The 18,336-nt window shown below is 34.4% G+C and overlaps 2 protein-coding genes across 2 annotated transcripts; one reads left to right on the top strand and one right to left on the bottom strand.

The window, feature by feature from the left end:
• Positions 1 to 1,099: 1,099 nt before the first annotated feature.
• LOC132187032 (glycosyltransferase-like protein) lies at positions 1,100 to 3,497 on the bottom strand. Its single transcript, XM_059601184.2, has 3 exons — positions 3,223 to 3,497; positions 1,965 to 2,213; positions 1,100 to 1,865 (listed from the first exon to the last, which is right to left on the bottom strand). Exons 2-3 carry the CDS (start codon positions 2,043 to 2,045, stop codon positions 1,296 to 1,298), a joined length of 651 nt encoding a protein of 216 aa, XP_059457167.1. The 5' UTR covers positions 2,046 to 2,213; positions 3,223 to 3,497; the 3' UTR covers positions 1,100 to 1,295.
• Positions 3,498 to 14,313: 10,816 nt separating this feature from the next.
• Positions 14,314 to 15,680, top strand: LOC132188384 (peroxidase 73-like). Its single transcript, XM_059602819.2, has 4 exons — positions 14,314 to 14,529; positions 14,607 to 14,807; positions 14,917 to 15,082; positions 15,274 to 15,680. Exons 1-4 carry the CDS (start codon positions 14,314 to 14,316, stop codon positions 15,678 to 15,680), a joined length of 990 nt encoding a protein of 329 aa, XP_059458802.2.
• Positions 15,681 to 18,336: the final 2,656 nt, after the last annotated feature.

The following is an 18,336-nucleotide window of genomic DNA, read 5'->3' as shown; positions in this document are numbered from 1 at the left end:
TAAAATAAAAACTTTTTGAAAAACTCTTCAAAAATAAAACCACTGCAACAACATAATTGTATAAATATGAAAACAGCCCCTATTCCTGAAAAAGGGCCCAAATGTTTAGCCCCAAATCAGAAGGACCCAATGTTTGAATCCCGGCCACCCCCCAACCCAACCTAAAAGAGGCCTTATGGACACCGGGCCGCAATATCTGATAAGGAAATGGTTATCTTCATATCTCTCATCCGTACTGTTGATTAGTTCACAGATAAAGGACATGGTTATCTGCATATCCTATATAATATAATAGCATTTAGTGGGGTCTGTATTTAAATTATTAAAACCTTTCTGACAAAAAGCTTTTTTGAAAAGTAAGAAAAGCTCGAGGGACAGCCTAGTGTAGTAGTGCACGTCGATGCTGAGGCTAATCATCATAGAACCTAAACTCATGCTTGTTCTGGATATTACTGGCTCTAATTCTTTAAAGATCGTGACTATTTTAAATGGAATCTGGTGTCGATGTGATGGCAGACCAAAAAGTAGTGATGGGTGGACGATATTGAACATTAAAAGAGAGTAGACGATCAGCTAGAGTCACCAACATGTTTGTTTGAGCAAGTTAAAACCACAATATTGTTGAAAGATTCCTCGTACCTGTTTTGATCCAATGGAAATTCTAGTTCAGCAGCAATATAAATAAATCCCACGCAATAGAATCATGATGGTGGTCCATGAATACAGCAATTACAGAGGAAACAGCCTTCCTTGGGTTCAGGTTCCTCGGGTCTTAAGATTGTTTCCAGTATTTATTTAAGTAGCTGCTGTGAAGTGCAGCAACATCATTAGCTGATATAGAATTAAGAATATTGGTCTAGATTCTATTCATTCTGTGGAAAGGCAAAGTGAAAAACACTCAACTGCGCATTAAGATAGTGGAAAATCCTGCAAATCATGAGCAATTGCTAGATATTAGATTAGCCCAATCTCTTTGTTTGAAGCCTCAACACTCACCAGGAAGCTTTAAAGTATGGACAGTTTTTTGTCTATCAACTCAATCAAAGACACTTTTAATGGCTTTGGCAAATATTGATGATTATGTATGGATAGGGACTGATTGAAAAACTTGAATCAAGTCACTCGTAAATTATGATGGATTTTCAACTTTCAAGCCAGGGGAATCGCTTTACACAAGACTCCATCACCCCTTACACTAAAAACTAAGCAGAAAATTCCACACAAACATCAGTCATAGAATTAGTTGATAAGAGTTTAAAATCTCATCATATCGACTTGGAAGATTTTTTTTTTTTTCATGTCATGTTCAAACTCAACACTTGGAAAAACCAAGGAGGCTGGTTTAGCCTCTCCTGTCTTAATTGTTCTTCAACATCAATATTGTTTTTACTTCTGCTATGGCACCCGGATGTCATGTCAGGCACCTTGACAAGCCCCACTTTGTAGCCAGTTAATTCTTCTCTTGTTGTATCTATCCTCTGATGGGTCCAGGAACTTGTCCTATTTATGTGACTAGATCCAGTTGAAGAAGATGAGAAGCTTGGTCCCGAATCTGAGGTTAGTGGAGTCTCAGGTTTCTTCCTTCGGTTGTAATTTGAGGGCCCCAGAGTTAATTCAATCTCACTTTCGTCTATAATCTCTAACACTCCTCCATCACCGTCTGATTCTGCAATATACTCCTCTGCTGGCCTTTCCAGATCAAGTTTCCTCTGTGGCTTGTGTTGTGCATGATGATGATTAGTCTGATTGAAAATGGGGTTGTTCTTCAAATTCCATAGCTCTTGATTCCGTCCATTTGGCCTGCTGCTTTCAATGTTATTCATTAACATCTTCTGGATCCGATATAATCGATGAAGTTCATATACCTGCAAATTAAAACACATGAGGATATATACAATTCAACTCAACTCAACTCAACAAAGCATTAAAAAGAATGTACTTGAGGATACTATATGAATTAGTACCTGCTCCTTGAATGTTTCTTCATGTTTAAGCATGGCCAATCTCATGTGTTCTCTGTCATATGGCTTAAGACGCTTCTCCATTGAAGATTAATATATATAGCTTCTGCTCTGCTGAGTTAGTCTGCTTCTACCCCAAGAATATGCTAGAAAAGTAAGAGTTGAGACACCTTCATTTTTAAGAACTTTCACTCAGATATGCATGATCTTGATCTCATATCACTCTGGCGAAATACTTCCTTACACCTATACCTGTGGATTGAGGAAAAACCGCAGAGTTAAAAAGCTAATATCAATTATAGAATTCTCTATGTACAGAGGGGGTTATAGTGGGCATTATTTAATGGGTTTCAAATAGCAGTGGATATGGACTGATAAGATCTACAGCTTTTCAGTATAATTTGTCCGTTTCTTCTCTTGTTCTTCTTCTATTGAGTCATTTTGGGCCACAACAATAATTTCCCATATGAAATATCTTCCAACATGACAGTATTTCATATCTATCACCACAATAATGGCTGCACATCAAGTACTTAGCCAAGACTTTTTCTTTACTCTTTTTAGCCTTTTAAATCAGTGGTCAGAGAGCTTTCTTTCCTGTTCAAAAAACACGATACTGTGAACGTCATATATGGGCACGTAACGTCGTACATAATTACAGACACTATTAGCTTTGGTTTGGAAACAATATTATAGTACAACAAACAAAACCATTCAAGTGTTTTGCTTGTACTTGCCACCGGAGGGGGTACTCTCTTTTGCTTCAATTCAACTGAATTTCATTGAGAATAACACCCTATAGCCTATAGGACTCCAAGGAATTACAATATCAGAACACTGATTTCATCAACGTTTTAGCTATAATTCTTTCTTACATGTTGAACTTGTGTGTTTAGATCGTAGATAGAACTGGGTTCTCGCTTAATTTGCTGTATTAGAAAGTTGTAACATAATAGAAGACAACTAAATAATCTCTGCATAATTTTCATATTTCACTGTAAAAATCTCTGCATAAATTATATATATCACGAAAATATCAAATCATGACTTTAATCCAATTACCATTTGCTGTTCATGGGGGGAAGAGAGAGAGTTGTGAAATATTTACAGACACAAATGCATCATTTTGACTAGAATTGATTTGATAAGGAGGAGGGTAAACAAGTTTTTGTACCCACACTGCAGCTTTTCCTAAGCTCCACAACATTGAATTCATACACACAAAAAGGTTTGCAAAACAGATGAGAGCGACTCTTCTGACCTGTAAGCGTTTCATGAGCTGAGAAGAGCACAACTTCAGAGTAGGAAGAAGAAGAAGCAAAGCAAAGCAAAGCAAAAAAGGACTCCTCCAGTCTCCAGAGAAAGGCATACAGCTTCAGCAATAGCTTTCTTAGATAGAGAAAGACCTTGCCTTCACATTCCCCATCAGTATATACTGAAAATAAAATAAAATAAAAAAGAACTGTTGAAGGACTTTAAGATTCTCTCTCCCACACAGAAACCAAAGCTTTGGTTACATTTAATTTGGGGGTTTGAGGCATGCCAAACAAATCCCAGTGCTCCAGCCAATGTGATTCAAGTTTTGTGAAAGAGATGCCTGAGACAGGTCCAGCAATGCAGATAACATTAAATTGAATATAATAACAAAGGCGTACCTACTAATTATATTATTTCTAATTATATTATTTTTGAGGATCACAAGGCATTGCATTGCATTGCTCAAGACAATCATCGGAGGAACAGCTTAGCCTGCCAAGCTGAATCACATGCACCCAACAATAATATACATTTCAAGTCACAGTTGTCTCCATTATGAGTTGCACATAATATATAACCCCACAATTATTATTATTATACTTGAGTTCCAACTAATTACACCTTATGTAACTCAATAAATTTATATTTAATTCTCATTTTGTTAGATTATAACTATAAGCGATAACATTAATGCATTTAATATGCTTAAAACAATTTTTTTTTCTTGATATCTTAAAAAGCATGAGATGCAGGAGAAAATTTAAGGAATAAACATATTGGGTATTTTAGAATATAAAAATATAAGTATTACCCTCTGTAACACAAATGAATATGAAGGAGCTGAGGGTGACATATCTGCCCCGCCGACAAATAGATCAGCACTGTACGATGAGTGGGTACCTATTGCAACAGTCCAAAAGCCAAGAACTGGCCACAGGATCTAAAAATCCAACCGTCCAGATGCATTAAATTTTTTCAATGCAAAGGATAATCATTAAAGAATATCGATCGTGGGTTTTATCTACCTGTACAATGTAAGATGGTGCTAGTGGTTAGGCGCACCTATTGGAAGATCCGGCACAAAATGATATAGGCCTTAATTGGCCACGTGGGCGTGGATTAATCAAATGGACGGATGGTCCAAGCAAGTGGACCCCGGCTCAAACAAAAAAAAAAAAAAAATATATATATATATATATATATACAAAATACAAAATGTACCTTACATAATCTTCCACCCCCATATGTGGTTGGATAAGATTAATCTCCTATTGTTTTGGGGCCATTATTGTCATTGTCAAGCTGTAGTTGCATGTACAGACAAACTTAGAAGAGCTACATCCAATTCCATGAATTTGCAAAATGATGGATTTGCTTAGATATTAGTTTTTCTATATTGGTTTTGGCTTAATTTTAGTTAAAACTCTAGTTGTTAGGACTGACACTGTTCCATAAGAGGATACAAAAACAGATAAATAACAATTCGTATTCGCTTTTTGAATTCGGATTATGTCGATATATAAATATAAGATTATATTAGTAAAGTATAATCTAACAAATTTAATTAAACGAGATTATACCCCTTAATTATAATCTACTAATTTTGTGCTGAGTTAATGTCGAGCTTGTGGGACGTGTAAAAAATTGTCGGCCCTTATATCGTGTGTTCGGTTTAGATTGTGTCGAAACATAGTATAAAACTATATAAGTCAATTCAAATCCAACCATTTTAGCTGCAAACCCTACAAAAGGACACATATTCTAGGCCTTGTTTGTTAAGTGATTGCACGTTTCCCCACATCTACGGCACTGTTCCTCGATTGAAGAAGTCTGACCATGCAACGGTTACACAATGTTCATCATTTCTTCCTCTTCTGCTCCCTCAATCGTGTTTTGAATGGGCAAAATATAAATTATTTACAATGCTAAATGGGCAAAATATGAATTATTTACAATGTTAATTTTGAAACTGAGCCTGTCAGCCAGCATCAGTCTGTTTGTTTTTCAGACTGTACCTGATCCTTCGGCACCCTACCAGAGGTATACAATGCCGTGCAGTTGGTCTATAGTGTCTTGGGGTTTGCCAAACACCCTCCTAATTTCAACACATCCAATTATAATTGACCGTAACTTACCCAAATAAACACGTATCGTTATATAACTGATGCTGACATACCAAATTAACGGATTCAGTTAATTTTTCTAATGATAAGGACCGATTATTTGGAATTGATTACCTCACAAAGTAATAAATCACTTTTTAAATTCAGGAACCTATTTGTCACAACCCTAAGAAAGCAATGTGCGTGTTCATATACTTAGAAAAAAAAAAAAAAAAGCGTGTTTATTCGTACTTATCAAGAAGGAACATTTTTTTTGTTCTCTTTCTTAAAACTAATCTGAACAAGGGCGATCATATGCTTGTTAGTTTAAATGAAACTTGCTGGTCAGAATAAAATAATCCATTAGGAAAAAGGGCAAAAAAAAACAGGAAAAGACAGATAGAGAGAGAAGGAGAGAGGGCCAGAGTGGTGGTCCGGGTGGACATGGACGCACGCGTTGTTGGTGTGTGGAGGTGCAGTCGTATGGGGCGGTGGGTCCATCGGGTTTGCCGAAAAGGCTGAACCACGGGCTTGCGCTGTTCTTTGGTCCCACCGTGCAGAAAGAAACTGGTAAGTGGTGACGATCAGAAGGGGAAAATTAAAAACAATTACAGTGGTGAGGCTGAGAAGAAGGGTCCCAGACTCCCAGGCATTTTCCCGGTAGGGGGTGTCTCAGGTTTTCGTAGCATGACGCAATGGGGTAGATCATAGCTGCCATTTTGGTGTCCAGTGCATCAAAATTATATAAACTTTACCAGATGTACTGTTATTGGGACTCCGTGTGACTCTCAGTCTCAGACTATTCAACTGTAACAAGTGTACGAGTGGAGAGTGCCTATTTGACCAAGTCATCCTATTCCTATGCAACATATATACATTTTTTCACTGAGGCTCCATTCAATTTCATTGGACGTAAAATTATTTTCTGAAACTAATTTAGTAATTTTACCTATTTTTTTTCGTGTTTGGTACACAGAATATCATGGTAAATCAAACAGAAAAACTTCATTTAAGTTTTCATTTATTTTTTAAGTTTAAACTTTAAACCTCATCATGCTCTCTCTTGTAATTCATTTTTCATTGTTGCGAGAGGTTGTCAAAATCCTCCACCAAAGTCGCCGGTCATTTCTAGTCACCGACTTATGGTCGTTAATTTGTCGTACAAGTCTAAAATTTGAAAAATATTTTCAATTGAAATCATTTTTCTCGCTGAAAATATTTTCAATAAGAATTTATATGTACTAAATTCTCATGATGAATTCATAATTTCATGTCAATATAGTAAGATATTAGTAACATGAGGGAATAGGATCTTCTCCAATCCATTTTAGACTGGAGAATATTCAGTTCATGGTTTTTATTATTTTTTCTTAAAAATCTTATAGTCACAAATGAGACACCAATCTTACTAACCCAAAAAAAAAAAAAAACTATTTTATATTAAAAATATATATAAAATAAAATAATAAAATAATAAGAAGTGGTTGGCCACCCCATAGCCCTTGGGGGTGGTCCGGCCACCTCCAAGAGCCAAATCTAAAGAACAAAAACAAAAATTTGCGGCCACCTCTTAATTTTTATTATTATTATTTTATTTTATATATTTTTTTAATATGAAATAATATTTTATTATTTTTTATTAGTGGGATATGTATTAAAATTTTTAAGAATAAATCTTAGCCATAAATTAAATATTCTCTTATCCAAAATGGACTGAAGAAGATCTTAAGAGTATGCTATTTAAATTTCTCATAAATGACATTGGAAAAATGTTTTTTTTTTTTTTTTTTGACATGTTCATATAAGAGGAGGATTCAAACTAATAACATTCACTTCATAATGCGTAATCCCCAATGGATTGAACTACATCTTAGGGACCATTGAAAAAATGCTTGGATGCTATTGAAAATCGACATATTATAATTTATGGAAAAAACTCATAGGATACGATTAACAAGTCCACCACTAGCTAATTAATGTGACGGTTTATTTTACCAATTATCAAAAGCCACATTAATGGCACCAGATGTAACCAATATTTAATATCATTTCTTGAATCCTAAACAACGATGAACAAGGAAACAATAGAAGTTTCCTTGAAATCTCAACAACCAGTAAATTAAAAAAAAAAAAAAAAAAAAAAAAAAAAAATCAATGCTAGAAGTCAAAAGAAGAACTTTTGCTGGAAAAGCAATCGGGTAATCCAGGGTTAAGTTAAGCTTGCATTGAAAAGAAAGAAGAAAATAAGTGGCCTTACTTTCTTCTTTTGTTTTGCCCTTCTGATTTTGATTAGATCTGCTACTTTAGATAATTTTTTATATTAATTTTTTTTTTAAAAAAAAAAAAATCATAACCCAATTAAAATAGTTGAGACATGAGTGGTAAAAGATAGCATTACTCATGATTTGGAAAAAGTTAAGAAAAATGACGTGTCAGCGCAAGTAAAAGTCTTTGATATTTTATTTTATTTTTTTAATAAAAAGATATGAAATGGGGTACAGTACATACATTACACAGAGTTCCAAGTGCAAGGCTAAAAATCTGGAACATGGGCCACAAGGAAAAACATGTCCATGGAAGAAAACATAGTGGTGAGCCCACAAAGTTGTGTGTGAAGCAGAAACAACTGGAAGAAAAGGACAACATGATGGGTGAGGTGAATTGTGATGGCTTTAGGCTTTCACAAACAACGGTACAGGCCTTTGGAGTTTTGGACACTAGCTCCTCGAAGCCAACATGGTCTCAAATTTCTCATTGGTTTTCGATAAGCTTTCTATGGGCAAACTTTAATTCATTGCACCCTTTTTGACTCCTATCCCCTTCTTTCCCCCACCCACCTCTCTCTGTCACCTTCAACTCATCCATCTTTGGCCACGCATTTTCTCTCATATAATTGTTTTACCAGTTACCACATTTTAGAATTTGAGTTTTTAAGATTGTGGGATCACCAACCTTTGTCTGGGGGACAAACAGATAACGATTGACATCACATGCATGACAAGGACTAGAGAAAATCGATTTTGGTTGGTCGTTTAAGGTCTATGATTCATGCTGCACCCTAAATATCTAATTGGGAGAAGGTTCCTCATTTTTACAACTTGCCACAAGAAGTTGAAATTGTGTTGTTCTCCAACTTGCTGAGGAGTGCTTTAGTGAATAGATTGGCAGGTTGTAGATTCGTAGGCACGTCAAATGTTTGAATGATTTTGGTCTGGAGTTTCTTTCGGATAAGATAATGTGACAGTTAATCTTTGTTCGCTCATAGAATATTAGATTCGAGGCATATAATATAGATGCCTCCTTGGTTGTCACACTATAGCTTGAGGGGTTGTGAACGTGTCATATTAAGATTTGTCAATAAATATTTTAACCAAATAATCTCGCAATACATACAAGTTATAGCTCTATATTCTGCGTCAGCCGAAACAAGATGCAATAGAGATAAAGCTCTGTGAAGATGGAATGGGTGCTTTGTTTGCAAGAAATTCTACAGAGTATTCTTGAAATAGAGGAACAAAACCTTCAGCAATCGTATCTATACCATGCGAAATTCAGAGATATAAAGCAGGTAAAAAAAATAATATATATATATATTTTTCCGAATGAATTTATGTGGGTATTGATCGTTTACGCTGCAGTATGTGCTCCCATAGTTCAATCCCATAATCCCACTCTACCACCTCCCCTTGGACCACTCACCACCGATGGTCTATGGTTATGTCCAATGAACACAAAAAGGAAACCAGTTGTGCACCACAAGGCCTCAACCTTCAGAAGGTCGAGCCCAATGTGCAGCAATGAAATGACTAATGGGCTTTGGTTGTGCTCAGTACTTAACCAAACAAATACCAAGGGACGGCCCAATTCTCGGTGTGTGGGCCGTGGAGGATAGCCACGTTTTACTCCCTGCGGCATGTTGATGTTGAAAATGATTTCTTTTTCTTTTTCTTTTTCGTTTTTTTTTTTTTTTTTTTTTTTTTTTTTTTTTTTTGTTAAATTCACTTTACACCTTGAAGTTTCATGAGTTTTTCAATTCAAATTTCAATATTTAAAAATTGGCAATGTACCCCTCTAATGTTTCAAAAAATTTTAATTCAGACCCTTCATTATTAATTTTCGTATCATTGAATGAAAATCATCTCACTTGCATCTCACGTAAGATTTTGATGCCCTCTATTTCAATTTTAACCTCATTAAAACCTATGGAATTACGTAATTACTTGCAATTTCATAGGTTTTAATAAAAATAATTACGTAATTTCATAGGTTTTAATGAGGGCAAAATTGGAATAGAGGGCATCAAAATCTAAATAGAGGGTATCAAAATCCCATGTGAGACGCACGTGAGATGATTTCCGTCCAATTAGACAGAAATTAGTAACAGAGGGTTTGAATTGAAATTTTTTGAAACATTAGGGGTACATTGCCAATTTTTAAACACTAAAATTCGAATTGAAAAACCCCTGAAACTTCAAGGGGTAAAGTGAATTTTTTTTTTTTTTTTTTTTTTAAGTATTATATTATGAAAAGAGAAATGCTATAATCTAATAAAAACTCCACATTTTGCCCATAAAAGTCCACGGGACAAAATGCCATTTTTTTTTATTTTTTTTTTTTGCGGAGAAAAAAAGACAACAAAAAAAAAATAATATGGCATCTTGCCACGTAAACTTTTATAAGCAAAATATACAATTTTTATTAGATTCAGCATGTCTCCTATGAAAATAACTTGAAATTAAAAAAAGCCTTTGATTACAACATTTTGTGCCCCCCCGACTTTTCATGCTACTTGATCACGCTATCTATGCGACTCAGTCAAAGTAAGCCTAAAAAAAGGAGGAAATCTTGCAATGTCAATTTCCTATGAAGGGTTAGCGCTGGACTGGATCGTCAAACAACAAAACGCCGCAATATTAGTTGACTAGGATTTAGATATTTTGTAATGACATTGAATACATTTAGACGTTTGATCTAGCTTATTCAATTTTTTTTTTTTTTTTTTTTTTTTTAACCTATAGGGTTGATGGTTCCTAGGGCAGGACCATTGTACCACTCGTGACCAAGCTAAGCTCTAAATACAACTTTGGTTGTTCCCGGACTATGATAATACCTAGACCACCGAATCATGAGAATACTTATACATCACAGCACGTGAACACATCGTAGATTAGACACTTCATCTTAGATTATTCAAATGTTTTCTCATTCGGTGTGAGACTATTCAAAAGTTGACGCACGATAGATATGGTAAGAGGACAATATAATTTTGGCTGAACAGCTCTTTTTTTCTTTTTATTTTTGGGCAAAGGCTAAGGGGACCTTAAGCCAAAAATGACTAATAATTTTAAGAATTCAAAACCCAGTTGCTTCTCCTAGAAGAAAAAGGCATAATTGGAAGCAATTATATATGTAGGATTCTTCAAATTATAGGTTAACTTTTATTTCTTTTTTTTTTTTGGTTTACTTTATGGTGGTCCCTGTACGTAGTTTTTTTTCTTTCTCCCTTATGATTTATGAAGAACCCAAAATGCATTGTTGGTTTATGCCCTATGTATATATATATATTTGTAACACTAATTATATTAGTTGGTGTCAAGGCCGAACAAGGTGTTTTTTTTTTTTTTTTTTTCCTTTAGTAATTAAGTGAAGAGAGTTTAGGAAAGGAGTATATCCAAGCAACAGCTGTACGACTACTAGTTCAATTCATTCTTTACTATTTCTTTTCCCTCTGTTGGGATATACCTCGCTGTACATTATCTGCCAAAAAAAAAAAAAAAAAAAAAAGATCAAGAGAAAAGGAAAAAAGAAAAAAAAGCAAAGATATTCCCTTATTTGTTATATATTTTTTCGTTCTTTCTAGGCTATATGTTTCGGTTAATAAAGAAAGAGGAACGTGCATGAGTAAGCAACATTCTACCTACACTGGAAATGCCTTGCAAGGTGCAGGAAATTTCTTGATCTAGATCCGTGTAATGTAATGAGGCTATTTGTTGTACACGTGTAATGAATAGTCTTATGTAAAAGGATATTTAATTTAAGGGTTAAATTCACTTTACTCTTGAAATTTTATGAATTTTTTAATTCGAATTCTAATGTTTAAAAATTGACAATGTACTCCCTAATGTTTCAAAAATTTTCAATTCAGACTCTCCGTTACTAATTTCCATCTAATTGAACGAAAATCATCTTACATGAGACGCATGTGAGATGATTTATGTCCAATTAGACGAAAATTAATAATGGAGAGTTTGAATTGAAATTTTTTAAAATATTAATAGAGTACATTGCCAATTTTTAAATATTGGAGCTCGAATTGAAAAACCCTTAAAACTTCGAGGGAATAAAGTGATTTTTTCTCTTAATTTAATTAAGTCTCATTTGGAGAAGCATTTGAATACTTGGGATTTGAATACTTGGGGTTCGAGCGGCCCGAACACTAGTTCAAGCAAAGTGAGGTTTGGGTACTTTTCACACAATGAGCAGCCTCATTACACCCTATACTTATCGGCAAGAAACTACACGTCACACACAATAATGCTCTCATTGAAGCTGCTAATACTAAATTAGATTGCGTGATTGCGTGTGGCGTTTGTTTTAGTTCAAATTATACTTTTTCTTTGTAAGAAAACGCCGAGAAAGGACGGTGTGAAGAATAAGATTATGAACTCAAAACTTATCAAATTGTATAAAAAAAAATAATTCAATTATCTGTAATGCTGTGCTGCCCCATGACACTCTGATATTCCCTTGCAGCCTTGGTTGAATAAATAAATTTCTTTAATGCTGCCATTGCTTTAATCGGTATCTTACCTAGCCTTTGAATTTTTTATTCCTCTATGATTGTATTTCGATGATGCTTCTCTTCTATTAAAATATGAAGATTTGAAATTTGACTTGTAATTATGGCCTATAATCTATAGGTTTAAATAAATAAAATACAAGGATTAGCATTCTATATTCCATGTTTATACATTAATAATCACATATAATACTATTAATGTCCTCTGAATTTGTCGGTCTGACATGTGCCCTGTGCATCATGATCAAGAGCATCTCTCTTTTGTCCTACTCTTATTTATTTATTTTTTCTTCCCTCCATGTGTAAAAAAACCTATTAATTCCCTCCTTCAGAATCACATACACCATGTTATCATTTTTCAAATATTATTTTTATTTTATTTATAAGATCAAACTTTAGATCTTATTTATAGTGGCAAATTCGCACTTATAATAAATTATACTCCAACCCTTTTTTCTTAAATGAGAGGAAAAATACCCTTGAATTATGGAAAAATCATTTCATGGTTCGAGTTTTTTTTTTTTTGAGTTATATCTAATAATGTATATAGTATCATGTTATTTAAAATTCTTAAGGTTTAAATGACGCGGTGACATATAGACCATTAAATTTATAAAATATAATATGAACAATAAAATGATTTCTCCCTTCTTCCAACTTACAGATCGAAACCAATTTATATATGATCCCAAATTTTGACTTTCTATAGCTAGGGTACGCGTCTAAATTATTATCAATACAACATGGATTTGCTGGCATGGGGAATATTAGACCGTGCCTTCTCAAATTGTTCATTAACTATTTACAAAAAGCATAATACTAATTAATTAATACTTTTATAAAGAAATAAAAAGTCATCTTAATTCTTTCAATCACTTTACAGTTATCACGTATATAATGTATTTCAAAGTTTATACTTCACAATACTCCCCTCCTAGCTTTACACGATTACATATATACCATTTTCATGGATTATATATATACTAATCCATGGCAAAGACTCTTTCCAAGTCTAACTGGCCCCATGCCTCTTTTGAAGTTTATTTTGGAAAATTCGTGAAGAACAAGAAGACCATCCAAAGATAGCCGTTTGATGATCTACGTTCATTACTTTATTCTATGAGCTAAATCATTAGTTGTCTTAAAAGGTTAAGCCGATAAAAATTAATAAAATAAATTATTTAATTAATACTTTAAAGACCAAATCCTTTATCTTTTAAAAATTGATGATCGTGTCAGCTTCTCGATGCCAATTATGCCACCATATTTAAAGTGGTAGCTTTTTATAAATGTGGGGCTTAGATTGGTTATTCTTAACCGATCTATTTGACTTACATTTAATGTAACAAATGTCTTTAACTCCTTCAAATACAAAATAAAAATTGAAACTATATGACAAAAATTATTCTGAGAGAGAGTGAGTGAGGATAGCTGTTCCTATTATATATGTTCATAGCACATAGAAAACTCAAGAGATCAGTACCATTGTTTGTTTGCGTCATAGAATTTGGAAGCCCACGGGTGGCAACCGAGGGTCAAACTTTCAGTTTAGATTCAACTGAGAAAAGCTTGTTTACTGGTCAGAATTGGACCATCTTATTCTTCCCAATCCCCATACATAATAGATGTTACTCTGCGTCTCAGTATATGCTTTATAATTTCTATATTGTATATATTTAGTTGATATGAAATAAAAATAACGTCCAACAGCTTTTTTTTTTTTTTTTTTCTTTATCTAAAACACATATTTTGCTTTTTGATTTACTACTCTTTCTTCTCTCTCTTGGTGGTTTAAGAAAATAAAAATAAAAAATGTTTAAAGAAAATAGAGAATGAAAAATAAAATCTACTAAAATTTGTATTGAAAAAGTAATAGTAAAATAAAAAATAAAAAATAAATTGTTTTTATTAGCTAATAAGCTTACAATGGGGGAGAGAAGAAGAAAGTGAAATGAATATGAGAAGCAGCAGAGCTGTCAATAACGGAGAGTCAACGTCACTTTTAAAAGTCACCAGTTTGGTATATATATTCTAATCCAACTTGCTCGTGCCTCGTGATCAGAAGTGTCATTCCCTTCACATTTTTTTTTTTATATTGGGTGGCTCCTTGAATAATTAAACCCTACCATATTATATATATAAATCCCTGCTCCATTAATCATCCCCATATTGAAACTTCAATTTCCCTGATCAAATGGGTCGGTTTAATCTTATAGTCGTGCTGTCACTTGGCCTTAGCTTGTGCCTCTTCCCCAACACAATATCAGCAGCACTACGAAAAAATTACTATGCCAATGTCTGCCCCAATGTCGAAAACATTGTCAGAGATGCTGTCAGAAAGAAATTTAACCAAACGTTTGTTACAGTTCCTGCAACCATCCGCCTCTTCTTCCACGATTGCTTTGTCCAGGTAAATTTAAGAACAACGATTTGTCGTCTGTGTTAAATTTAGTCAATCCATTTGACCAATTGGGCAGTGAATAACAGGGTTGTGATGCGTCGGTGATAATAGCATCCAGTGGAAGTAACACGGCAGAGAAGGACCACCCTGACAATCTCTCACTTGCCGGAGATGGATTTGACACCGTGATCAAAGCCAAGGCGGCTGTTGATGCGGTCCCAAGCTGCAAGAACAAGGTCTCCTGCGCTGATATACTCGCAATGGCAACCCGAGATGCCATTGCTCTGGTTTGTTTACCCTTCTTATCCAGTAACTTTTTTTTTTTTTTTTTTTTTACCATATATTCTAACTCAGATTGTTGTTAATAGTTTATGATATGATAATTGGTGCGTGCAGTCTGGCGGGCCTTCATATGCGGTTGAGTTGGGAAGGTTGGATGGGCTAAGTTCAACAGCTGCAAGTGTAAATGGGAAGCTGCCTGCACCAACCTTCAATCTGACTCAGCTCAATACCCTATTTGCTGCCAATGGCCTCTCCCAAAACGACATGATTGCTCTCTCAGGTAGGGCCACTGCGTGATTCTGTGTAGGCTTCACCTATATATCGACGAGATTCTGGAAATAAATGATAATTTATTATCCCTTAATCAATATTTAACAATTACGTGTTCTTAAACACCGTCACCCTGCATGCATATATCATACATGTACCGGCAGATCACAGACAGATAACAATGTTTTGTGTTTTTTGCAGCGGCTCACACGGTTGGATTCTCTCATTGTAGCAGATTTGCGGACCGGATATACAATTTCAGCCGTCAAAACCCGGTGGACCCTACGCTAAACAAGGCATATGCGACCCAACTTCAATCTGACTGCCCGACGGATGTGGACCCCAGGATAGCCATCAACATGGACCCAAACACGCCCAATACGTTTGATAATATGTACTTCAAGAATCTCCAGCAAGGGATGGGCCTGTTCACCTCGGATCAAGTCCTCTTCACAGACACCCGGTCCAGGCCCTTTGTGAATAGATTGGCCAGAAATGCGACAGATTTCCAGAAGGTCTTCGTCAATGCAATGACCAGGCTGGGCCGGGTCGGAGTGAAGACGGGCAAGAATGGGAATATTCGTTTCGATTGTGGATCTTTCAATTGAGAAAACCATACACCAAATAAAAATAATAATAATATGGGGATTAAGTTTAAGACGTAGAATATCATGCTGGCGAGCATATCTGCAAACCAATATTTCTATTTCAATTATTAAATTGATATTTTATTCTATTTTTTTAATATTTCTATTCAAATGATAGCTCGAATGATTGATGAGAAGCTTATCAATATGCAATGTGATTGTTAATTGCACGCATAATAAAACTTTGTACATCTTATTTATTTATTTTTTTTTTTTTAATTTTTGATAAACTGCAGACTTCTCATTAAAATTCAGGCATCTAGAGCAACTTGCTCTGAGAGCACGGCCTCACATATACAATCAGGGGGTATATCTTTCCAACAAAATTCATGGGAATATTCCATAGCATGTTTGGCTAATAAGTGAGCCACCTGGTTACCTTCCCTCCCAATAAAAGTGAGCTGCCACCTTTGGAATCCCTGGAGTTCCAATTTTATGTCCTCTATGATGTGCCCCATCCAGCTACTATCATTCTCCTTCAAGTTTACTGCATCAATCACAGCCTTTGCATCCCCTTCAAAATGCACTTGAGGGAGACATAATTCCTTACATAAACGTATAGCCAAAAGAAACGCCATCGCCTCCGCTGCTGCTGGCGCCAAACATCCAGCTTGGTTCACACATTTTGCTGCCAGCTTGGTTCACACATCTTATTTATTAACAACCTCGTTTTTTCTCTATAGACCCCACGTCAAGTCATTATCACTATAATGTGTTATATTTCAAGATGCTAAAGCCCCATCCATAATATTAATGATCTTTGAGGGTGATGCGTAACCTACTTGTCTTAAAATTAAATACATTTCATAACTTATCAAACATTTAGGTCAACTCATTGTCCAATAGCAAATTGTACTTGCGTAATGACGATCAACACCCCAAATTGGAAGAATTTATAATAAAAATCATAATACTTTAAAAAACATTATATTCGCTAAATATTTTCACCCGTTACAAAAGTGTATGTCATGTTAAGTGACACTTTATTTTATAAAAGACATACAATAAAAACCATAAATACTCCTAACAAATTATACTCTATCCTTGAGTACCCCTTTAGGCTATGATGAGTGGATAAAAAATGATTGATTTAATATTTAATTAATATTATAATATTCTTTTTCGTTCGTAATTTCAAACTTTTTCTTAATAAATATAGTTTAACAATTAATTAAAATAAGAAATGAATGGTGAAAGCAAAATTTGAATTCAAAACGTACATTTACTCCGATGATATATTAAATCATTACTTATTTTTGAAATTTAAATTAATAAAAATAATTTTTTTTAATTAATACTCTTACAATTAAGACGTGCACTCAAATTTGTCAAATTAATGCGGCCCTTCGTCAAGGATGCAGGCACGTACACGCCAATCGAGTGTTACTTTTAATCATTGCGAGAAAATTACCTCATTCAAAATGCTGACCTGTATTCCTTTTTCTTTTTTCAATTAGATGTCTATTTCGAAGCAGACAATTACCCAAATTTAGTTTTCGGAAGTGATGTCTCGGAAGGGAACTTTAGTCTTTAGATTGTTTCTAAATTGACAACTAGCATGTATTAGTACTGTATCTGCTAACTAATTAAGTACTTGCGAACTTGACTCTGGCTAGTACAAAAATTGAAGTTTAGAAGGTTTGGCTTGGATCATGTTAATCAATACAGGACATTCCCTCTGGTCAAATGAAACTCACTCTTTTTAATTAGCACAAACCCGGCCACTTAATACTTGGAAATATCATGGCTGTCCATATTCAATAACCTGTTGTTAATAACAGGGAGTCAAGCCAAACTCAAGTTTAGGGTCCATCTTCGTTTTTAGCACTACCTTTGAAGTAATTATTACTTGGACGTGCAGCTATAAATAATTGTGTGTAACTTCGCCCCTAGTGATTGACTTGTTTTTAATGTATGTATATATATTATTGGGGGTTTAGAATTTTTTTTTTTTTTTTTTGGGTCCAAATCTTTAGTTTTTGAAAGATTTTGTATTGTAATAGCGGAATTGCTTAATTAATACATTACAAAGTGGCGCTAATACCAATATATATTATGAGTAATGCTATAAGTCTTCCTAAAGTTTTCCTAGAGTCATCCCAAATGTGATGTAGTTTAAGTCAATAAATCACATATCAAATTTAACAATAATTTTAAAAACCACATCACATTTGGGATGATTCTAGGAAGACTCTAAGAATACTTATAACATGACTCATATATTATATACACCAACTCCAAGGCTCCAAGCAAGCAAAACAAATCTATAAAAGTATTCAAGTATCAGTCATCTCAAAAATTTAAGTTGATATAGAAGAGATGAATTTAATAATTTAAATTATGTTTTAGCATGTCGACATCGATCATCATGTCTCATAGGGAAATTAAGGAATCCTTTTTGTCTTTGTTAATTTCCTTTTCCTGGATGATTTGAATTTGTGCTAGATATGCTTCCTGGTAATCTTTCCAAGTTATCCAAGACTTTCCTTGCACGTGTTCATGATTTAGCTGTCATACATAGCCGTTGCTGGTTGATCTTGATGCACAGTATTGGCTATATATAGCATGATTCACGAGATATTGCCTTTCTAATTCTGTTAAAAGTTGAAACATGATT

This window comes from Corylus avellana, chromosome 6 (assembly GCF_965113065.1).
Source record: "Corylus avellana chromosome 6, dhCorAvel1.hap1.2, whole genome shotgun sequence".
NCBI lineage: Eukaryota > Viridiplantae > Streptophyta > Magnoliopsida > Fagales > Betulaceae > Corylus > Corylus avellana.
The sequence above is the reverse complement of the archived record's forward strand: the minus strand, read 5'-3'. Positions and strand labels throughout refer to the sequence as shown.